The 25,554-nt window shown below is 36.0% G+C and overlaps 1 protein-coding gene across 1 annotated transcript in view; it reads right to left on the reverse strand.

The window, feature by feature from the left end:
* Positions 1–25,554, reverse strand: part of LOC128636246 (mucin-5AC-like) — a 108,565-nt gene that overhangs the window by 24,145 nt on the left and 58,866 nt on the right. The window contains exons 12-14 of the mRNA XM_053689283.1: positions 21,954–22,082; positions 16,841–16,985; positions 7,962–8,005 (exon numbers count right to left, since the gene is read on the reverse strand). Coding sequence (XP_053545258.1) covers positions 16,945–16,985; positions 21,954–22,082 — 170 coding nt within the window. The 3' untranslated portion in view covers positions 7,962–8,005; positions 16,841–16,944. The remainder of the gene's footprint in view (positions 1–7,961; positions 8,006–16,840; positions 16,986–21,953; positions 22,083–25,554) is intronic.

Here is a 25,554-nt window from a genome sequence, read left to right on the forward strand (position 1 = left end):
TATACCATTAAAATCCCTCCTCTGAGTTATAAAAGTTTGATTGGGCATATATAGCTTAAACAACAAAAAAACAAAGAAAAGAAAAAAACGAGGTTCCATTCATATTCAGTAGCACTATGGTTGTCTGTGCTGTTTTGATTTCCAGATCTTACATAGTGTTGTGTATTCTTCCTTATAACTTTGTATGTGCATGTACCAACAAAACAATTATTGATGCCATCATTGTATATGCTATTTTGCTTGTGCACTAACTGTGTTCAAGGTAAACTTTTAATGCGGTCAAGTTAGTCCTCACATTACAATTTGAAAGTAGAAAGTTACTTGTGCGCTAACTTTAGGACTTCGGATATCACAACTGTGTTAATTTCTTTTTCTCCTAGACTTTAATAGACAAAAAAAGTAAAAACACAGTAAAACATGAAAATCATTTTTCATGTACGTTTATTTGAGTGGAAAAGAAGTGTGTATGTATGTATGTGTGTGTATATATATATATATATATATATATATATATATATATATATGTATGTATATATATATGTATGTATATATATATATATATATATATATATATATATATGTATATATATATATGTATATATATATATATATATATATATATATATATATATATATATATATATATATATATATATATATATATATATATATACATTATAGCCATTTCTAGTCAGATACCTTTTAACCCTTAAAAAAAAAATATTTATATGACATATTTTTATCAGACAGTGTATATATGAGTGTAATACTTTATTTTAATATATTTATGTTGTGCTTTTTTATAATATATATCATATATTTATGTTGTGTCTTCAGGTGCGCAAATTTTGTTTTTGCTCGAGCGCAAACTTTAACTGGTAATATGCCAGTAAGTTAGTGTGGTCGCGATATTGCTTATAGCGACTAGGGATGGGCGAATGTGTTTATATTCAAATTCGAATGTTAGAACGAATGTTATTGCGGAAATTTGATTTACATAATAGAATGTTGATACGAACGAATATTCTTAAACATTCTATTATCAAATGTTATTTAAAGTTTTTCGAATGTCCCTTTCAAATTATAATGTGACATTCAAATTTGAATATTACATTTATAAAACACGGTATTAGACTAGAAATACTATTTCGAATTTGAATGTCACATTCAAATTCGAATATTACATTTATTAAACACAGTTGTAGACTAGAAATACTATTTCGAATTTGAATGTTACAATCAAATTCAAATGTCACATTCGAATTTGAATATTATATTTAGAAATTGAATGAATACATAGCTAAACATTCTATTATTTGAACGGATATTTTCTAATTTTATTGAAAAATTCGAAAAACAAAAATTTGAAAATAGAAAGTTAGACCACTTGTAATCTTTCTCTTTGTAATGCAAAAATATTAAAATAGTGAAGACTATAGATTTTATTACATTTATATTATATTTCTTCACCGAAGTTTACCAATGCAACATCTTTTAAAAATGAGCACAGTTACAGAAAGTAAAAGCTTGAAAAGCTATTATTTTATATAGATGTATTTAAAAAAATTCTAAGATGTAAAACAGCCATGTGTGTCTAGAGGGGGATAATAAGGGACAAATGATAGACCCATATGAGTAAATATTTTGATTCCACTGAATCTCCATTTTTAAAAATGATGTCCAACTGCTCATGTTTGCTGAAAGCAACTCTCTCCTACCTCACATGTTGCCATTGGCAATCTGTCTGTTCCTGTCTCACTCTCTCTATAGCCCCGATTCTAAAAAACGCTGGTCAAGACTTGGAATTCTATTTAAAAAGGGGCTGTCTCTGTGAGTGGCAAGATGTCTACCATACAAAAAATGAGAGCTCTCTGTTAGGTAAAAGTTTGCATTGGAGGGCGAAATACAGAAGGGAAACCGGCATGTTTAAAACATTAATATTATGCTTAATACACATCATATTACGCTGTTTTCAGTGCACTGAAATTTGCTATAATTTTTGCATGCATAGGTTTTAAATTCAGAATAATCTTTTGCGTATTTTAGTGAAAACCTGCCACTTTTTAACTAACGAGAAAAAACACTAAGGACTGTAGTGGGAAAATGCTTATAGAATTACGCTGGGATTTGAGAGAAAATTTCATAAACAGGAACAAAAATCATTAGATCCTTCACTTCCATTAACTTAGAATGTCCATATGTTTTTTAATTGTTTTAATTTATTATTTATTATTACGTTTAGCTTTTATGGAATTTTGTGCTCAAATAACTTTTCTCAGAATTATACCATGATGTTCTTTAAGTAAAAAATATTTTAAATAACTGAACAATCATAAGTCCCCAAAGAAGTGGGCTGCACCTTTCAAAATTCAAAAGTTTTGAAGCACCAATGAGGAGGACTCTGTATAAAAAGACAATAGCAGTCATACTAAGCTCATCTTAATAAAAGCTATTGAAGCTGAAACGCGTTGATGAGGAGCTGTGACACAATATATGCTACTAAAATCAGAGCACTCTGAGAACAAATTAGCTAAAGATCGTGCAGGTAAATAAAATTTGGGAATCCGAGTTGCAATATCACCGGTAATCTGCTTCGCTCATTGGCTATCCAGTAACCATGTGACCAGAGCTCACGGAGGGAGCACCTGAAGCAGACAAGGAGAACGCAGATTGTTGAGTGGTGAAGAAGGCTGAATATACAGCTATACAGAAGAGCGGTGGAATTTTGAATTCATATTCCGGGTGAGTCAAATTCCAAGATTTTTAAAATATACACGCTACATTCTAATCTGAATGCTTTATACAGAGACTTGTTAGTAGGATATCAGTTGGTCTTGGTCACTTGAGGTACAGAATATATTGGTATTAACTGTTTGAATTGTAAGAAGATTGTGGACAAACAACTCCAAATATCCTTAATGACCTACAGAGGAGATTTTTATTGAGGAGTTTTTAACCCATACAGAGCTGGACTAAATCTAAGCCAAGGGGCTTGATACTTTGTTTCAATTAATTATTTTTAGCAACATTGTTTCATTGGTACATTTTTTTTTCCATTGATACATTTTAATGTGTTTGTGAATTTAGAGACCACCGTTGGGCCATTCGTTTTTAATATATATATATATATATATATATATATATATATAATATATATATATATATATATATATATATATATATATATTATATATATATAAATATATATATATATATATATATATATATTTATTTATTTATTTATTGAAATCATCACTTCACACACTTGTTTTTCTGATATTGATTTTTTAAATTAAATATTATTCTATAAATACGCATTTTATTAGGTGACCTATATATCAATCATTATTTTTAACTTTGTCCCTTAACTGTATAGTGACTTCATAGGCACACCCTTTATTTTTGTTCTAGTGTTTAAAAAATTTCAATATACGCCAATGGAATGTCCAAGTTCAGCCCATTTTACGAAAAGCAACAATTACCCTTTGTATTTTGTAACTTTTAAATACAAATTTATTTTTTTCTTTTCCCACTTCCAGTTTAATTATGATTTACGCTGTGTATAAGTTAATTTAATTTATTCCTGTGCAATTTACCTTCAAATTTTAAGTTTTTAGTAAATATGATGTTGTGATGATAATTTTATAACAAATTTTGAAAGCACCTTAACAATACGAGCTAGATTAATGGGCAAGATTACATATGCGACGCAGGCTTCAGCATTTCTGCTGAAACCCCATGTCGCCCGTAATTCCCCCTTGCACATCGTGGAATCACTTATACGGTGCCGGCAGTTCATAAAGTGGCGTAAGTCGGATAAACTAGCGATGTCGCGGAAATGTGCCTTAATACAAATTTCAGGAGTCGCCAGTGCCTTACGGCACATTAGAATCTGTCTAACTTATAATAAATGTATTAACCCCTAAACCGACAACCCCCCATAATGCAATAAGCCTAATTAAACTATTGACACCTAATCCGCCATTCACTCACATCGCAATCTCCCTAATATATGTTTAACCCCTACTCCGCCATTCCCCCACAACGCAATATGCCTAATTAAATTATTAACCCCTAATCCGCCATTCACCCACATATCAATAAACCTAATTAATCTATTAATCCCTAAACCGCCAAACACCACAATGCAAATAACCTATTTAAATTACCAAGCCCCCTAACCTAACACCCCCTAAATTAATCAGAATTACCTAAATTAAAAAATACTAAGTTACAATTAAAAACCTAACATTACTTTAAAAAATAAAAAACTCAATTCAAATTAATCTAAAATTACAAAAAATAAAAAGTCTAACATTACAGAAAATAATAAACAAATTATCAAAATAAAAAAATTAAACCTAATCCCTATGAAAATAAAAAAGCCCCCCAACATAAAAACACCCCTAATCAAATACTAAACTACCAAAAGCCCTTAAAATGGCTTTTTGTAGAGCAGTGTCCCTAAATTAAACAGCTCTTTTAAAAAAAAATCTAAGTCCCCACAAAAGTAAACCCCCCACTCACCAAACTCCCAAAATAAAAAAAAACTAACGCTAAACCCTAAGCTACCCATTGCCCCTAAAGGGGCATTTGTATGGGCATTGCCCTTAAAAGGCATTCAGCTCTTTTACAGTGCCCAAAATCCCCATTCTAAAAAAAAAAAATAAAAAAAATCCTAACTCTAGCTCCAAATAGATACTCACTGTTCCTGAAGTTCGGCGGAGGAAAGTCTTCTCCAAGCGGCGATATCTTCTTCCATCACATCGACATCTTCTACCTTCATCCAGGACCAAGCCAACGTGGAGTGGAGATGAGCACGGAACAGAAGACCGGCAACCGCTGAGTCCATCGAGCGTGGGGATACTCTTCATATGATCACCACTGCACACTGAGGATTGAATTCAAGGTACGCGTTTAAATATGGGGTACCTTGCATTCCTATTGGCTGATTTGGATCTTCAAATTCCGAACTCTGGTTAATTTTCTAAATGTCCCCAAATGCCCTCAAAATAGAGGGCATTATAGTTGTAAATTGTACTAGGCAGTTTAAAGTTGGTGGGAGTGGGGTGTTATAAAAAAAATGTCAATCAAAAGGGCCTTTACATTGTGGCCTATGGGAACTGTTTGTTCACAGTAAATATATATGTATATGCTTATATAAATATATATTTATATGTTAATATGTGTATATACACATATTAACATATAGTCATATATACAGTATATATATATATATATATATATATAGCAACTGCCCAAAGCTGCGCTACTTACCTTTTGCTGCACGGGGTTCTGATGCCATCTGTGGAGCCTATGGAAGCACACTCTCATAAACACAATGCTTACCAGCAATTCGAACAGCTTTGCTGTAAACTTGTATTACCAGCGCACACTAGCGTGCGCTGGTATTACATACTAGAGAGCAAATATCACTTTAGCAAAAGTTATATTTTGTACTCCACTTCTACTCTGGTACACAATTGTTTCCTGCATATTTCTCAGCAATGGTTCAATTAATAGTTGTGTACGATTTTTAAATGACCAATTTTATTGTGCACTTTAGTAATTTATGCATCTCCTTCCATTACAAAAATGCAGTATACGCCCCTTAGCGAGATACCCTGTTTTCAAGGTAAAAAGTTGCTTCATATAATTTCAATCAGGGAAATAGAAAGGCTAGCGAGTATTCTTTCAGAATCTCACCAGCCCAAGGATCTTTTTAGAATCGGGGCCTTTGAGTTTAGCACCCAAGGCTCAGAAAATGTAACGACGTATACAACCCCATTTCCGAAAAAGTTGGGATAGTATGAAAAATGCAAAAAAAAAATAATAATAATCATTTGAAAATTCAATTCCCCCTGTACTATATTGAAACCACATTTTTAACACATTATTTGATGTTTTTACATTGTGAATTTAATGTATTTATGAAAATATACACTTACAATCTGATGACTGCAACACATTCCAAAACAATTAGGGACAAGGATAATTTAGGACTAATATCGATGTGACAAGTTGAAATAAGAAGGTGATGTGAAACAGGTGAGGCAATTGTGTATTCATAGTACAGTATATAAGAGGCCTCCAAAAAAGGCCTAGTCCTTTAAAGAGCAAGGATGGATAGAGGCTCGCCAATCTACCAACAGATGTGTGAGAATAATCTAACACTTTGAGATATATTATATATATACAGTATATATATATATATATATATATATATATTTATAGAAGAAAACACAGGTAGAGTCCAGCACCCAAACCAAGCTTTTAAAAGTGTGCCAGTCACAATGGAGTATTTGTTTTCTCCAGGTAATACAGTCCATAGAAAGCATGTGACAGCACCACAGCAGTTTCTGGTGATAATTCTTATTGGAGGGACACAAGACCTCAAAACAACGTTTGGTCAATGACCTGGAAGCGAAGTGACCCATTTGTGTAGATCTAAGGATATGAGTTGCACAAATGGGTCACTCAGTTAGTCAACTTTGCTTCCAGGTCATTGACCATATTCCCCAACTTATGAGAGGTGGAAATAGAAAACTTTGGCGAAAACAAAAGGAGGTATGGTGGAAGAAACTTTTGAATACCCTTAATCCTAATGGTCTGAATAAGGATTATGATATGCATTTATTTTTATGATTTGTATAAAAAAAAAATTTTTTTAATTTTCTTACTGTCACGACTAGATTGCAAATATGCCTGTATTGGCTTGCAAATATGCCCTGGAAAGGCAGGGGTTAAATTATGTAAAAGGCAATTAGTGATTTGATTGATTCAGGTAATGTGTGTGTTCACCTGTTCAGCTATGCATGATTAAGGACCATGTAGGTCCGAAACTTTGTACTGTTTTTGAGGTATTGTGTCCTCCAATAAAGAATTGTTACCAGAAATATATATATATATATATATATATATATATATATATATATATATATATCATCTTTTTTATTTCTTGTTTAAGTAGATATGATGAAAAGTAGGCATGGGCAAAATTCTGGTTTGTTTAGCATTGGATATCTCAGTATGAAAGTGCAACATACAAGATCTGGATTTGAACAGGTGTGTTGCTCTTTCACACTAATATATCCAATGTTGAAACAAGCCAAATGCTGCTGCCATATTTGGCATGCAATTTAACAATCGAATGCTAAATCATGAAATTGCGCCCATACCTAATGAAAAGGACATCACATAACTTTTAACAGACTGTTAACTTGGCATAATAATTATATTTTAGGTTGGCTAAGGAGTCAATATATAAACTATTTAGATATCAAAATGTATCTGTTCCTAAAAAGTAATGCAATTTATGTAAATGTACTACATTTAATACTTAAATAATAAAATACATTCATAAATACTTTTATAAGAATACAATAAATTTTATAAGAGTACAATATAGTTTTAAGAATAACTTTACACGTTTAAGGAATTATGATTAATACATCCAAGCATTTAATTATTTATATGGTTTTTGTGACAACATTGGCAAATATACTGCTAATATTGTCCACAGATTTCTCAATTATTTAATTCATGTTCTCCCTTGAATGTCATTTGAAACATGTCCAGAGAACTTATAGGCCCCCTATTTATCAAATTTCTTGCGGACCTGATCCGACAGTGCGGAACAGGTCCGCAAGACATCGCTGAATGTGGAGAGCAATACGCTCTCCGTATTCAGCATTGCACCAGCAGCTCACAAGAGCTGCTGGTGCAATGCCACCCCCTGCAGACTTGATCGGGTTGATTTCCGGCGATTCCTGTCCACCTGTCTTTAGACCGCTGCTCCATAACTTGTGTTTCTGGCGAGTCTGAAAACTCGCCAGAAACACGGGCCGTCAAGCTCCTTTCGGAGCTTGATAGATAGGCCCCATAGAATGGTATAACACTGGTAACTACAGACCGATGATTAATGCATGTAAAAGAATAATTTCTTATATTATGTAACATACCAGTCAGGTCAAATTCGCAAGTAATTCCTTTTGTTGTGCAGACACTGAAAGACAGAAAATATAATATATACATTTCCAAAACATATTCCATAAAGTTCAGAAATCATAATTTAAAAAAAAAGAAAGAAATCATTCAGAAGAATTTCCAACACACCAACATACAATATAATATCACATGTATGAGACTAATAAAAATGTTGAATTATTTGTAGTTAAAAAATCTACAATATACTTCATTATGTATTTTCTCCCCTTTTCTTGTAATTAACTCTCACCTAGATTACAAGTTTTGCTCTATAGAGGGTGCGAAACGAACGGAACAAAAGTTATTTCACCCTCCATAGCGCGGGCCATTACGAGTTTCTAAAAAGCCTCCTTGTGCATGCAATATGGTGGCGATGAGCTCCATACCGCACAAAATCCGAGCACTACTTTGACGTGCTTGTGCATTCTTTCCCATAGACATCAATAGGGAGAGAGTGTTAGAAAAACACCTAACACCTGAAGCGCAGAATGAAAAGCCTCCGTAACGCAACCCCATTGATGTCAATGGGGGGAAAAGTTACATTTAAACCTAACACATAATATAGACCCGAAGTCTAAACAACCACTAATCCGTTGTCCCAGACATCGCCGACACCTACATAAAGTTATTAACCCCTAATCTGCCACTCCCGACATAGCTGCAACCTAAATAAATGTATTAACCCCTAATCTGCTGCTACCGATATCGCCGCCACTATAATGAAGTTATTTACCCCTATTCCCCGCACCACGACATCGCCGTCACTAAATAAAGTTATTAACCCCTAAACCTCTGGCCACCCACATCACTGCCACTAATTACAGCCAATTAGATTTAAAGTAGCTCTCGATCCTATTGGCTGATTTGAATTTCAAAAATAAAATCAGCCAATAGGAATGCAAGGGACGCCATTTTGAAAAGGCTTATTTGCATTGAAAATCCAGTGTGAGTGGATTTTCGGGGGTTAGTGTTAGGTTTTTTTTAAAATCTTTTTGGGTGGGGTCTTTTTTTATATTAGGGTTTGGGCTTTATGTAAAAGAGCTGAATGCCTTTTTCAGGGCAATGTAAAAGAGATGAATGCCCTTTTAAGGGAAATGCCCATACAAATGCCCTTTTCAGGGCAATGGGTAGCTTAGGTTTTTGTTAGAGTTAGGTTTTTTATTTTGGGGGGTTGGTTGGGTGGTGGGTTTTTACTGTTGGGAGGTCTTTGTGGGGGTTTTTTTCAGGTAAAAAAAGCTTATTTCTTTAGCTTATTTTACCTGAAAAAAAAGCTAAAGCCCTTAAAATGCCCTACAAAAGGCAATTTTAAGGGCTATTGGTTGTTTATTGTATGCTAGGGTTATTTTTTATTTTGGGGGGCTTTTTTATTTTTATAGGGCTATTAGATTACGTGTAATTTGTTTTTATTTTTGATAATTGTAGTTTGTTATTTTTTCGTAATTTAGTGTTTGTAATTTGTAATTTTTGTATATTTTATTTTTTGTAATTTTAGATTAAATTTTTTAGTAGTGTTAGTTTTTTTTTTTTAATGTGTAATTTTGTATATTTAATTGGTAGTTATTTTAATTTTAGTAATAATAGTTATGCTAGGTTAATTGTTAGTTTAAACTTATTTTTTTTTTCATTTCACAGGTAAATTTTTATTTATTTTTAAGATAGGGATATTGTAATTTTAATTTAAAGTTAGGTGGTTGTTAGGTTAAGGGGTTAATAGTTTAGTTTATTTTTTTGCAATGTGGGGGGGCTGGCGGTTTAGGGGTTAATAGGTTTATTTAGTGGGGTTGATGTGGGAGGCAGAGGTTAGGGGTTAATAACTTTATTTAGTGGCGGCGATTTCAGGGAGCTACGATGTTGGGGAGCGGCAGAATAGGGGTTAAAAGCTTTTATTAGTGCCGGCGATGTTGGGAGCGGCAGATTAGGGGTTAAAAGTTCTTATTAGTGTCGGCGATGTTGGGAGAGGCAGATTAGGTATTAATAACTTTATTTCGGTGTCGGCAATGTCGGGGGCAGCAGATTAGGGGTGCTTAGACTTGGGGTTTTATGTTAGGTTTAAACGTAACTTTTTTTCCCCTCATAGACATCAATGGGATTGCATTACTGTGCTTTTTATTTAGTGATCACAGGTGTTAGTTTCTTTTCTAACACTCTCTCGCCATTTCTGTCTATGAGGGAAAGCGGTGCACAAGCACGTCAAAGCACCCCTTGGCTTTTGTGCAGGTATGGAGCTTCTCGCCTCCATATCGCACACACAAGGTGGCTTTTCTGAAACTTGGAATGGCGTTGCTATTGGGGGTGAAATAACGCAACTTTTGTTGCGTTCATTTTCGCACCCTCTATAGAACAAAACTTGTAATCTAGGTGAAAGCCAGTAATAGAAAGTAATAGACTCTCCCCTAGTTTTGAAAGCTTCAAGCACTCCCTAAAGACTCTACTGTTCAGGAATGCATACAACCTAAAACTAACCTTTCCTAACTCCATTGTTATCCAATTGAACCCCTTAGCATGTAAGCCTATGAGCCCAGCTGTCTGTAGATCACCTTCAAAAGAGCCGACTACAGGCAGTGCAACTCTCGGCAGGGCCCTCTACCCATTTGATCCCTATAAATGTTATCTTGTATACATCCTATGTTTATAGCGCTGCCGAATCTGTTGGCGCTCTACAAATACCTGATTATAATTATAATAGAAAGTAGTTCCAGTAAACAATGAAAATGGCTGACACCAAAAAAAGCTCATGGGCAGCCAGTAATGCAGAGATAATAATTAATGACAGATTATTAACAACCCCTAAATGTCAAAACACTTTCCCATTCCTATGCAAGGAAATAGTGTTTTATCATTTTTTATAATTATGTATTGCTATTAGTTCATCTTAAGTTCATATAGGGTACAATATGTCATTATTCTTATGTCCTACTTAAAGGGACTATAAACCAAACATAATTCATTCATGATTCAGATAGAGCATACAATTTTAAATAACTTTCTAATTTACTTCTGTTATCTAATTTGCTTTGTTCTCTTTGTATCCATTGTTAAAGGAAAACCCTAGTTAGGTTCAGGAGCTGGAAAGATAGCAGCAGATTGGTGGATGCACATATATGCCTTGTGTCATTGGCTTACCAATGTGCTCAGCTTTCTCCCAATAAACATTGCTGCTCGTTCAATAAAGGATAACAAGAGAATGAATCAAATTGATTGGAAATTGCTTAAAATTTATCTGCTCTACCTGAATCATGAAAGTTGTATTACTATCAGTGCTGTAACAGTCGTCAATGCAAATTGGTTCAAATTGACTGGTTTTAAAGGGATACGAACCTCAAAATTATTGTGATTCAGAGCATAAACTTTTAAAAAGATTCCAATTTACCTTCTATATAAAATTTGCTTTGCTCTCATGGTATTCTTTGTCAAAGAGATACCTAGGTAGGTATCTTGAGCACTACATGGCAGGAAATATTTATTGCTATCTAGTGCTTTTGAAAATGGAAAACATTCTTGCAAAACTGCTGCCATATAGTGCTTCAGAAATGGGTAGGCTCCTGAGCTTTTGTGAACTTTCAAATGAAAACTCATGTGCAAAAATGCAAATATCCTTTATTGAAGTCCATTAAAACAGAAAAGCACATCTTACGCGTTTCATGCCTCTGAATGGCACTTACTTATAAATGATGATAGTATGCTGTGTCCAGATTGTAGCCAATCATAAATAGATAAAAACAATATATACAAAAATCAAGCCACACAAGTTTGTAGTATTGTGATATACGGACACAATAAAAACATATACAGGAAACATATATATGCAATTTAAAAAGTTTTAATCTTCACATAATTAAAGGGACACTCAACCCAAATTATTTCTTTCGTGATTCAGATAGAGCATGCAATTTTAAGCAAACTTCAAATTTACTCCTATTATTAAATTTTCTTCATTCTCTTGGTATCTTTATTTGAAATGCATTAATGTAAGTATAGATGCCGGCCCATTTTTGGTGAACAATCTGGGTTGTTTTTGCTGATTGGGTGGATAAAGTCATCCACCAATAAAACCAGTGCTGTCCAGAGGTCTGAACCAATAAAAAAAGCTTAGATGCCTGTTTTAAAAAATAAAGATAGCAAGAGAACGAAGAAAAAATTGATAACTGGAGTAAATTAGAAGTTTGCTTAAAATTGCATGCTCTATCTGAATCATGAAAGAAAAAAAAATGGGTTCAGTGTCCCTTTAAGCATGTTAGAGACTCCCTTCTAGGTAACGGTAATAAATATAAAATCAATAAGTTACCAGGAGAGAGGCATAGAAACAAGATTTCAGGTGAGCAAAGTAGCACTCTCTGGGAAATTGGCTGAAATTAAACAATGTAACTAATATCCCATTCTTATTGATGAGGCCCAAGGTGTTCTGGTTTGAAGTTTGAATATGCTAACTAATCCTCTCTGAGGCCGGTTGATCAAAAGTACTACTAGGTGACAAAATATTCCAAGGGATCCGCTGCAATGTCTGGCAATCTGGCAAAATATTTCAAGCTGCTGAGATCTATATTGACAGGCAGCTTTGCCAAGAGGCATTTTACTATACATCCCAATGGGCGGTGAGGCTGGCAATAGATTCTAGCAAGCATTGGCACTAACATTGGCAATGTATAGTAAAGGATCCTTTAGGAACATATTACACTGAGCCTAACAACTATACCTATGCACCCCTAAACCAACAGAACCAACCACCACACAACTACCCTACACTACTTAATCCCTAATCCATCATTAGCCCACCGAAATAAACCTCCTAACCTATTAATCCCTAAACCGCCATTAGCCCACTGCAATAAAACTCCCTAACCCATTAACCTTTTAAACTGCCATTAGCCCACTGCAATAAACCCCCTAACCTATTTACCCTTACACCACACCACAACCCTGTTAGTGGGTTGTGGCAGATTACCAGTTAATAGGATTGGGTCTTATTGCGTTGGTGAGTTGCAGCATTGTAGGTGTTAATTGGTTAGGGGTGGTTAAGTCTTTAGGTTATGTTAAATTTGAGGTTAATAGTGTAGTTTGGCAGTGGGTAAAAGCGCATAAAGGGTTAATAGTTTAGTATTGCATAAATGTAATAAATGTTAGTGAATTTGGTTTGCTTATTTTATTATTTTAAACATAAATATATAATTTTTATTTTAAAATAATAAAATGAACAAGAAAAAATAGTTAAATAGTTAAATAAGTTATATATAACACTTAAAATAATATGCATTATACAGTACATGAAAATACATAACACTTTAACATTGTATATACAGGGAGTGCAGAATTATTAGGCAAATGAGTATTTTGACCACATCATCTCTTTATGCATGTTGTCTTACTCCAAGCTGTATAGGATCGAAAGCCTACTACCAATTAAGCATAATAGGTGACGTGCATCTCTGTAATGAGAAGGGGTATGGTCTAAAGACATCAACACCCTATATCAGGTGTGCATAATTATTAGGCAACTTCCTTTCCTTTGGCAAAATGGGTCAAAAGAAGGACTTGACAGGCTCAGAAAAGTAAAAAATAGTGAGATATCTTGCAGAGGGATGCAGCACTCTTAAAATTGCAAAGCTTCTGAAGCGTGATCATCGAACAATCAAGCGTTTCATTCAAAATAGTCAACAGGGTCGCAAGAAGCGTGTGGAAAAACCAAGGCGCAAAATAACTGCCCATGAACTGAGAAAAAGTTAAGCGTTGCAGCTGCCAAGATGCCACTTGCCACCAGTTTGGCCATATTTCAGAGCTGCAACATCACTGGAGTGCCAAAAGCAAAAGGTGTGCAATACATCAGAGACATGGCCCAGGTAAGAAAGGCTGAAAGACGACCACCACTGAACAAGACACACAAGCTGAAACGTCAAGACTGGGCCAAGAAATATCTCATGACTGATTTTTCTAAGGTTTTATGGACTGATGACATGAGAGTGAGTCTTGATGGGCCAGATGGATGGGCCCGTGGCTGGATTGGTAAAGGGCAGAGAGCTCCAGTCCGACTCAGACGCCAGCAAGGTGGAGGTGGAGTACTGGTTTGGGCTGGTATCATCAAAGATGAGCTTGTGGGGCCTTTTCGGGTTGAGGATGGAGTCAAGCTCAACTCCCAGTCCTACTGCCAGTTTCTGGAAGACACCTTCTTCAAGCAGTGGTACAGGAAGAAGTCTGCATCCTTCAAGAAAAACATGATTTTCATGCAGGACAATGCTCCCATCACACGCGTCCAAGTACTCCACAGCGTGGCTAGCAAGAAAGGGTATAAAAGAAGAAAATCTAAATGACATGGCCTCCTTGTTCACCTGATCTGAACCCCATTGAGAACCTGTGGTCCATCATCAAATGTGAGATTTACAAGGAGGGAAAACAGTACACCTCTCCTGAACAGTGTCTGGGAGGTTGTGGTTGCTGCTGCACGCAATGTTGATGGTGAACAGATCAAAACACTGACACACTCCCTGGATGGCAGGCTTTTGCGTGTCCTTGCAAAGAACGGTGGCTATATTGGTCACTGATTTGTTTTTGTTTTGTTTTTGAATGTCAGAAATGTATATTTGTGAATGTTGAGATGTTATATTGGTTTCACTGGTAAAAATAAATAATTTAAATGGGTATATATTTGTTTTTTGTTAAGTTGCCTAATAATTATGCACAGTAATAGTCACCTGCACACACAGATATCCCCTAAAATAGCTATAATTAAAAACAACTAAAAACTACTTCCAAAACTATTCAGCTTTGATAATAATGAGTTTTTTGGGTTCATTGAGAACCTGGTGTTGTTCAATAATAAAATTAATCCTCAAAAATACAACTTGCCTAATAATTCTGCACTCCTGTACTGTAAATGTAGAGCCATAGCTCCTTATAGTTATCATAGGGAGTTTTTTTCTGTATACGTTATTAGTCAGGTAGATTGCAGACATTAAGTAGGGTGTAGGCATTCTGTTGGAGTTAGCCAGGTGATCCAGGGTAGTGTAGCTAAGACATGATGTAGGTGTAAATTGTAATAGGGAGTTAGCTGAGAGTTGAGTTAAGTATGACATAGGTGTAAATGGTAATTAGGGAGTTAGGTGGGAGTAGAGTTAAGTATGACGTAGAGATAGCCAGGAGTTTCAGGGGGAGTAACCTGCAATTTGATTGGGATATAGTGTGATTACAGTAGTGTGATATATTCCAATCTCTGAAGTACAGGTTATGAGTAGGGTGTGAGCCAAGTTTGTCTCACTACCTTTTCAGTAGTGAGACTTTACTGTCTGAGGCAGGTAGTCTTGGTTTTGGGAAAGTAAGGATGCATAGACATTATTTAAAATGTTCCAACACAGAAACTGTTTTTGGTTTCAGTGAGCACACTGCGCAGTGTAGGTAGCACTTCAAATATGATCCCCCCCCACCCTGCAGAAAGAGCAGATGAGTGGCAATGTCAGTGATGTTTTAATGACGTAGCAGTCCCCAGTATATTCTATGGGAAATACATCCCCACTTCTGGCACTTCACAGGTCTGCCCTTTTTTATTTTTAAAAGTGTTTTTAATATCAGGGCCTTAGTGGGAATTCTATACTGATCTTCACCTCTCGGTGACAATGTTGCTTAATCTATAACAGATACATGCAGTTTTGAAGTTGTTCATAAAATGTATATGATTTAAATGGCAAGCAGCTGCTGAATCATTGTTATAATTCCTAAAGTCCTTAAATGTTCACCAACCCTCGTTCTTAATGGCCGTGAGGTCTGAACCCACATACTGCATTTGGTATACGTGGCACTTCACTAAATACACTACACATTTTGTAGCACGATTCCCAACTTGTGGCTTGTTTTTAGATATATTGTTTTTAAATCTATTTTATGGTTTCCCACTACCGGCTTATAATAGCTGGACACAGCAAACTATTGTCATCTATGAGTAAGCCCCTATCCAGAGGCGTGGAATGAGTAAAAACACCTCTTTGTTGCGCATTTTTTAATGGACTCAATAAAGGATTTTGATTTTTAGCACACACGTATGGTAGTTTTTATTTGAAAGTTAAAGGGACATGAAACCCAAATTTTTTTCTTTCATGATTTAGAAAGAGCATACAATTATAAACAACTTTCTAATTTACTTCTGTTATCTATTTTGCTTCATTCTCTTGATATTCTTTGATGAAAAGCATATCTAGATATGCTTAGTAGCTGCTGATTGGTAGCTGCACATTGATGCCTCCTGTGATTGGTTCCACTGTGTGCATTGCTATTTCTTCATTAAAGTATATCTAAGGAATAAAGCAAATTAGGTAATAGAAGTAAATTGGAATGTTGTTTAAAATTGTATTCTCTACCTTAATCATGAAAGAAAATATTTGGGTATAGTGTCCCTTTAATGAGTAAGCAGTGGGAGACACAGTAGGCACCTGGCTTCGGTGTGTATCTCTGGCTGTCTCTGTATCATATTTCTGGATGAAGTGTCTGTAGCCCAAGGTTCCCTGTGTTTTTCCTGAGCGTACGTCCCTGCTTTTCAACAAAAGATACCAAGTGAATGAAGAAAAAGTTGTTTAACCCCTTAAGGGGTTTGCACGATTAAAAGTGCGGTCTCCGCCACCAGCAGTATGACTGCGCTATTTCCGGTGACCTGAAGGGAGGAGGGAGGGTATATTAGTGCGGTCCTGCCACTTGCACGCTGTTATAAGCAAGAAATCCTCATACTCTATGTGAATCTTAAAAGAAAAATTGGATTTTATATCCCTTTAAAATGATGGCTACACAGGTACTAAATATTGATTTTGAAACATAAGAAAAATGTACACCATTTTATATTATATTATTCTAAATACTAATTAATAAGTGAGAAATGTACCAGCTTTCACAGTTATTGCAGGATTCAATTTTCTCTCCAAGGTCGTAATAATTGTCTCATTGTCCAAACAGCCACACTGATCCACACATTGCATATCATCTTCATCAAAGTAGGGTTTTTTCTTCTGTGCAGTTTGGATAACAACCTAGATTGAATCAGAAGTGACAACACAATTGTATTATCTGTCCCACACAAACTGCTAACATAGTGGTATATTCCATTTGGTTAGAAGAGATTTCATCCAGGTTAAAGGGACATAAAACAGGTTGAGATCTGTGCATATCCTAAAAGGGCTAATTAATTAAAATAGTTGGCATAAAAAAATTGTTTCAAATTGCTGGCAAGTATTTTAAAATAATTTTCAAGAATAAGCAAAATTAATTACATAGCTAAGCTGCCTGGACCAACTCCACCCTCCTTATCAGTGTTTAGACACAGACATTGTATTTCAACTGAGTTCACAGCTTCTAAGCATGCTCCAGCAGATAATCCCTATGCACTTTTGCATTCTACCAAAAGAACAATAGATATAGATACAGCCTTAGAAGGAAATGTGTAGGGGGAGTTAGAGCTTTACCATTCAGAAACTAAAAAAAAAAAGGGTTAATGGCGAGGCACTGCAGTATAAATTTGCAGGTAAATTAATTGAAGTACATATTATTATATTTTGTCTCCATCCCAACTTGTTTTATGTCCCTTTAAAGAGTATTAGGCATTTTTAAATTAGCAAGAGTTCCAATTCATCAGAATGCCCTGTGTTCAGAAGGTTTTCAGATTACATTTACATGATAAATTGACTCAGAACCCTTACAGTGGGGAAAAAAGTGTTTAGTCAGCCACCATTGTGAAAGTTCTCCCACTTAAGAAGATGAGAGAGGCCTGTAATTTTCATCAAAGGTATACCTCAACTATGAGAGACAAAATGTGGAAACAAATCCAGACAATCACATTGTCTGATTTGGAAAGAATTTATTTGCAAATTATGGTGGAAAATAAGTATTTAGTCAATATCAAAAGTTCATCTCAATACTTTGTTATATATCCTTTGTTGGCAATGACAGAGGTCAAACGTTTTCTGTAAGTCTTCACAAGGTTGTCACACACTGTTGCTGGTATGTTGGCCCATTCCTGCATGCAGATCTCCTCTAGAGCAGTGATGTTTTGGGGCTGTCACTGGGCAACACGGACTTTCAATTCCCTTCAAAGGTTTTCTATGGGGGTTGAGACTCTGGAGACTGTCTAGGCCACTCCAGGACCTTGAAATGCTTCTTACGAAGCCACTCCTTCATTGCCCGGGTGGTGTGTTTGGGATCATTGTCATGCTGAAAGACCCAGCCCATTTCATCTTCAATGCCCTTGCTGATGAAGGAGGTTTGCACTCAAAATCTCACGATACATGGCCCCATTCATTCTTTCATGTACACGGATCAGTCGTCCTGTTCCCTTTGCAGAGAAACAGCCCCAAAGCATGATGTTGCCAAACCCCATGTTTCACAGTAGGTATGGTGGTTCTCTCTCCTCCAAACACGACAAGTTGTGTTTCTACCAAGCAGTTCTACTTTGGTTTCATCTGACCATATGACATTCTCCCAATCTGCTTCTGGATCATCCAAATGCTCTCTAGCATACTTCACACGGGCCCGGACATGTACAGGCTTAAGCAGGGGGACACGTCTGGCACTGCAGGATCTGAGTCCCTGGCAGCATAGTGTGTTACTGATGGTAGCCTTTGTTACGTTGGTACAGCTCTCTGCAGGTCATTCACTAGGTCCCCCCGTGTGGTTCTGGGATGTTTGCTCACCGTTCTTGTGATTATTTTGACCCCAGGGGGTGAGATCTTGCGTGGAGCCCCAGATCGAGGGAGATTATCAGTGGCCTTGTATGTCTTCCATTTTCTAATTATTGCTCCCACAGTTAATTTCTTCACACCAAGCTGCTTGCCTATTGCAGATTCAGTCTTCCCAGCCTGGTGCAGGTCTACAATTTTGTTTCTGGTCTCCTTCAACAGCTCTTTAGTCTTCACCATAGTGGAGTTTGGAGTGTGACTGTTTGAGGTTGTGGACAGGTGTCTTTTATACTGATAACAAGTTCAAACAGGTGCCATTAATACAGGTAATGAGTGGAGGACAGAGGAGCCTCTTAAAGAAGAAGATACAGGTATGTGAGAGCCAGAAATCTTGCTTGTTTGTAGGTGACCAAATACTTATTTTCCACCATAATATGCAAATAAATTCTTTCCAAATCAGAAAATGTGATTGTCTGGATATGTTTCCACCTTTTGTCTCTCATAGTTGAGGTAAAGCTTGATGAAAATTACAGGCCTCTCTCATCTTCTTAAGTGGGAAAACTTGCACAATTGGTGGCTGACTAAATACTTTTTTTCCCCACTGTATCTGTTGTATTACAATCTATCACAAAACACCATTCATGCAGATTTTTACACTACTTTTCTAAAAAATATATTTCAAGACTGTATACATATCAAAACCCGATTTGTAGCTATTCACACTGCATATATACACTTTTTTGGGGGGGATGTTAATCCCTTGCATTGTTCAGTTCACATGTCCTGTTCTTTTCTAACTTATTTAACACCCTTAATGAGCAACACACCCTGTATGTGGTTGGTAAAGGATTTCCTAGTGTAGCTTTGCTAGAATCAGTAAATCTGTGATAGTACTGCATGCCTCATTTCCTGATTAGAGGGGTTGTTTAATGATCACCAATATACAGGATACGCTTGTGGTCACTAATAAGGATATAAACTCAAAATTGACATGAGCATGATTTAATTTTAGTTTTAAAAGCAAACATTTTAGCAATACACGTGTTAGCAAAAATGTGTCTAACAAAAAACCATGTTTATTTATTTAATCAGGATTGAGGAAATCAGTAATTACTAGGGATGGGCAAATGTGTAAATTTCCGAATTTGAATGTTAGAACGAATGTTATTACCGAAATGTCCTTAAAAATTCTATAATCGAATTCTATTTACAGTTTTTGAATGTCACTTTTAAATTCGAATGTTTATAATTAGATTGAATGTCCATATTCGAAATTTTTAATTTAACATTCTATTTATTTAACAAATACTATTCAGAAGTTCAATAGTTCATGTGGTAAGGAATCTAGTAAATTGATATATAATAGATACAAATATATCATTTCAAATGTTTCTATATAGAATATTGCATAATTCGAATATTACATTTAAAGAAAGCATTAGAAATACTATTACAAACATATAAATTTGAATTTTTCGAATTTGAATATTGCATAATTCGAATATTACATTTAAAGAAAGCATTAGAAATACTATTACAAATATAAATTCAAATTTTTCGAAACTAATATTTTCAAATGTAATCGTAAAATTCATAACCAAACATTTGAAAATCGAATGTTAGAATGTTATGTAAACATTCGAAATTTGATTTGAATGAACGAATGTGTTAAAATTTGTTTCATTTTTCGAATGATGCGAAATATTTGCCCATCCCTAGTAATTACAGAATTACAGCTAAAGTATATCTGGTGTCTTAGCATATTCAAAGACAAGCGCTTGCAGGATTATAATACAATTGCTTAGAATATCCAAAAATAGCTGAGTTTAGAATTTCAGTTTTTCATGGCATATTTTTTAAGAACTGGAATACACCACATACTTTGCAAACTATTATATCTTTGGTAAGTATACGATAAGTACATCTCCTTGTTTTGTCTCTTTTTATCACAATAAACTATATTTTTCCTAAAGCTCTAAATTGGAGTAAGACATCCTGATGCAACATAAACTAATTCATGACTGAGGCCCAGATTCTAAAAAATTGGCCGGTCAAGATGCGGTTTTTGACCCAACACTCGCATGGCAGCACTCATGGAATTCTTTAAAAGAAGGTGCTGTCCCTGGGTATGGCGCGACGTCTCCATTATAAATAATGAGAGCTCTGAGCTAGGTAAAAGTTGCCAATGGAGGGAAAAAACTGCTTGTTTTAAAACATGTACAGTATATTATACTTAATACAGATCAAATTATGCTGTTTTCGGTGCATTGTACCTTACATTTTCTGTAATTTCCATATGCATAGTTTTTCCTTTCAGAATAATTAGTGTTTTGAGTATTTTGGGGAAAAGTCCCCACTTTTTAACTGGTGAGAATAAAACAGTACGAAATGTAGCGTGAAAATATTTATAGAATTACACTGGGATTTAAAAGAAAATTTCATATACGCCAATGGAACCCTAAAGTTCAGCCCATTTTACAAATAAATCAACAATTATACTTTGTATTTTGTACTTTTAAATACACATTTCTTGCTTTGTGTTGCACATCCAGTGTACTTAAATTGTGGATTACACTGTACATAATTAATATGATTAATTATACAATTTTTTACGTTTTTGATAAAAAATGGGTTTTGGTGAACAATTTTGTTACGAATTTTGATGCACCTTAACCATATCATTTTTCCTGAATACTTTTGTGTGAACGGCTCAATTATTCATTTTCCAGGATTTCTAAATTCCAAAATTTATTGTGCACTTTCATTATATATGCTTCCCATACGAAAATCCCCCTTAGCAAGATACCCTCTTTTCAGGGTAATAAGTGGCTTTATATAATTCCACCAGGGAAATAAATAGAAGGTCTGGTGGGCATTCTTATAGAATCTCACCAGTCCAGGGATCTTTTTAGAATTGGGGCCTTAGTATTCATATATCAACACAAGATTATGCTATAGGAATTCTAACACAGATTAAACTAATAAAATATTTAAGTCCGGGGTTGAAAAGTTCTTATTTCTTGACTGTATTTATAAGGTTTTGGTACCGTTACACCTTATTCTTTTCTATTCCTGAATCTGAACATATACGTTTCTGCTTGTCCTACCTCTGTTTGCTTATACATATATGCCTATAGACTTCTGAGTATATCTATATTTCCTAAAAGTTTTGAGTCTTAGCAACATTTTCTTCCTTTGTCTTTTACATTTGTGATACTGATATATTCGGAAGACAAATGTGGGGATGAAATGGAGAAAGAGGACAGTGAGAAAGTAGTAGCTAATATTATTTATCCCCCCTGATACAAATAGACACCCATATCTTACCCTCTAATCCCTTCAGCTCATATTCGCAAGATCCACTGGGATTTCGGCAAGTTTTCATGCAGGGGCCTCCACAAGCTTTATAGCGCCAATTACACTGTTCTTCTTTGTTGTAGTAATCACAAAATATTGCTAGTAGAAAAACAAAGAAAGTCAGAGTATTAAAACAATATATATTACATTATGGTTTATAAGTTATAAATAGTTTCAAATAAAATAAGTGAAGTGAATCCAGCAGTTAAAAGGAACATGATAATCAAGAAGAATGAACAATTAATTTAGTTTAGATCATGTATTACTATCCTTAAAGCAGGGCTCAAAATTTCAGGTCCTAAGCTACTAGCCAGGCCAAAAATGTTACTCGCCACTTCTGACCCCGCCCACTGCATACCCAGGCCACGCCCACTAACCCGCCCATTGCATACTTACGTCACGCCCACTAATTCAACCCTTCTTTTCATATGTTTAGACAGTGCAGTAACTTTATTTTTATTGTATTTGATAACAACAAATAATTACATACATAGGATAAATCAACAATGAAAAAAAAATAACAGCAACGGCAACTTTGGTTTCTGGGGAAGACAACAGCTGGATGAATAAAGGCAGCTATTAAATTAAGAATTCAAAAAAGAAGTTTATCTGCTCACAATTAAACTTACAAAACTTAGCATGAAGAATCAACAAGATTTAACACAAAACCTGGCATGTCAATTTTGTCACATAAAGTGGAATATCAGACATGTTTCTGAAAACGCAAAGTAGCACTTGCTTAATTGTTAACCTCTTCATTGCCACTGATTAAAATACAGAAATGGCAATGAAGAGGTGTTACTAAAACACATAAACAGGCTTTTCTTTAGAAGATAATTTACAGGAAGGTAAAAACCCCATTTTGTTCTAGTAATATGCGCTCACCATATTCTTTTACACTTGCATTTAACCCCTAGGCTATCAGAGATGACTGCACAGCTGCCAAAAGCTTGTTTTATGGAATGACAACTACAAGGGTGCTGTCTCTTTAAAGGGAACTTAAACACACGGCAGAGTTATAAATCTTAACAAACTCCGGGAGAGAGGGAAGGGGGAGAGAGGGAGGGGGGGAGACAGGCTCAGTGAAAGCAGTGAGCAGTCTGAATTATTTGAATAACTTGCTGTATTATCTGCATATACTTATTCCTGGAGATTTATTCAATAAAATAATTGTTTTATTTTCAGACACCTACATTACATATATAAAACAAATATTTTATTGGATAAATCTCCAGGCATAAGTATATGCCATTGCCACATGTGTTATTCAGACTCACTGTTTTCACTTCGACTGAGCCTCTCTCTCCCCCTCCCCGGCCCGGAGCTTGTTTAGATTTATAACCTGTGACCCTGCTGCAGACAGAAGCAGTGTAGTCAGATCGCTGCCTTATCCTGCCCGTAGTGCTAGTTATTCTTACTTGCCTCCAGCTTCCTGCTCGTCTGCAAGCAACCTCGACCACATGTCCCCACTCTTCTATGCCCCGCAGTGCTGCCTCTAACTGCTGTGTGCGCATGACCTCCATCTGCCTAGCTATATGCTAGACCAGCTCAGGCCAGAACATGTGACATGTGATGTCACTCACTTACCGGCTTTTTCCGTTGTCTTTACACAGCACGATCATCCTGATGTGATCTGTCTGGTCTTAGATCATGAAAGCTCAGCAGAGTTGACCCGACCCCACTAAGTCAAACTCCTCTCCACCGGCACCACCGCACATGTGATTGCGCCCCCCCCCAGTCCGGAATGCAAAGCCAAACTAAAAATATATCTAATAAAATTTATATTACAATTTTTTTTTTTTGCAGCTTACTGCTTGCCACTGATGTACTTTATAGTAAAGACGCATTCGCACAGCCGCATAACCCCGGGCACTGCAAGCACCCAGCCCTCATGACAGTAAAACCAGGGACCCTAAACAAGCAGCTGCCCCTGCTCACTAGCATTGCGTCCCCATAGACGTCTGCCTGACTCCCCCCAGCAGTGATCCTGCTGCCCCAGTACCAACCTCTGTCCCAGCCTCTATCCGTGCGCAGCCTATATCAGCCTCTGCAGCTTAGCCTGTAAACCCTACGATCACCGGTCCGGTCCAGACTCCAGTCCACTCGCTCATGACAATTTGAATTGGCCGCGCTCAGCCTTGTATCCAGACCCGACAGTGAAGTGGGCGTGACCCGGCTCGCCCCCAACCCCAATCAACAAACTTGAAGGGTGATGTGAGGGTCGGATGGCAGGGGGTAGGACAGGTCTGGAGGGACTATTAGACTCAGTGGCGGCTCTCTAATTAGGCGGCTTGCTTCAGAGACTCGCCACAGTGTCTGAGACACAAAGTTAATAAGTTAATGAGCCAGATCTGCAGCGCCACGAACTAAAAGCAAGGATGGAAAAAACTAACTCGCCACTGCATAAATTTCACTCGCCAATTGCGAGTTGGCGAGTGGAATTTTTGAGCCTTGCTTAAAGGGATATAAAACCCCAAAAAATGATGTTGTGATTCAGGACGAAGCATAGCATTAAAAAAAAAAAAATCCAATTTATTTCTATTATCAAATTTGCTGTGTTCCCATGATATTCTGTGTTAAAGAGATACCTAGGTAGGCATCTGCAGCATTACATGGTAGGACATAGTGCTGCCATCTAATGCTCTTGCAAATGGATGATAGTCTTGTAAAACTGCTGCCATATACTGCTCCAGAAATGGGCTGGCTCCTAAGCAAAATGTCCCTGGTTTTCAACAAAAGATACCAAGAAAACAAAGACAAATTGGTTATAGAAGTAAACTAGAAAGTTGTTTCAAATTGCATGTTCTAGCTGTATCATGAAAGACAAAATTTGGGTTTAAAATTGCTTTAAAATGATTTAGAACACTGAGACTTACAATAGACGTATGAAGATGCTGTTTTATTGATGTGCGCTTTTCAGTCCATAATACTTTGCTTGAAAAGAACATAAAACGTTTCTTGCTCAAATTATCTATTGCTGGCCATAAACACATGACTCATTTAAAAATAGTAGCATATATTTTTTTATATGCATACCACAAGCATTTCCTCAGGGATATTTTCCTATCCTAAACATTTAATTGCCCCTCTCCTCCAAAATGTTTAACCCTTTGCTAGCCTAGTATTCATGGTTTATTTTATCACTGTTGTGGCACATTGCTACATAGTTACAAATTCATTATCAATGTTACTTTTTTCTTGTGCTATACTTTATTTGCATAGCCTTATGCAGGGTAGTAGTAGAAATCTATAGCTCTGGTCCACTAAGGGTTAAGATTCCATCAGCATACAAATAAATGACTGTGTGAAAAGGATGACATTGTTATAGCACAGAAGACAAACAGAAAGCACTATATGAAAAATACTTACATGGAACTAAATATCAAGAGTCAAACAGGCCCATTTATCAAGCTCCGTATGGAGCTTGAAGGGCCGTGTTTCTGGCGAGTCTTCAGACTCGCCAGAAACACAAGTTATGAAGCAGCGGTCTAAAGACCGCTGCTTCATAACCCTGTCCGCCTGCTCTGAGCAGGCGGACAGGAACCGCCGGAAATCAACCCGATCGAATACG

Source organism: Bombina bombina, chromosome 7 (genome assembly GCF_027579735.1).
Source record: "Bombina bombina isolate aBomBom1 chromosome 7, aBomBom1.pri, whole genome shotgun sequence".
NCBI classification, from domain to species: domain Eukaryota; kingdom Metazoa; phylum Chordata; class Amphibia; order Anura; family Bombinatoridae; genus Bombina; species Bombina bombina.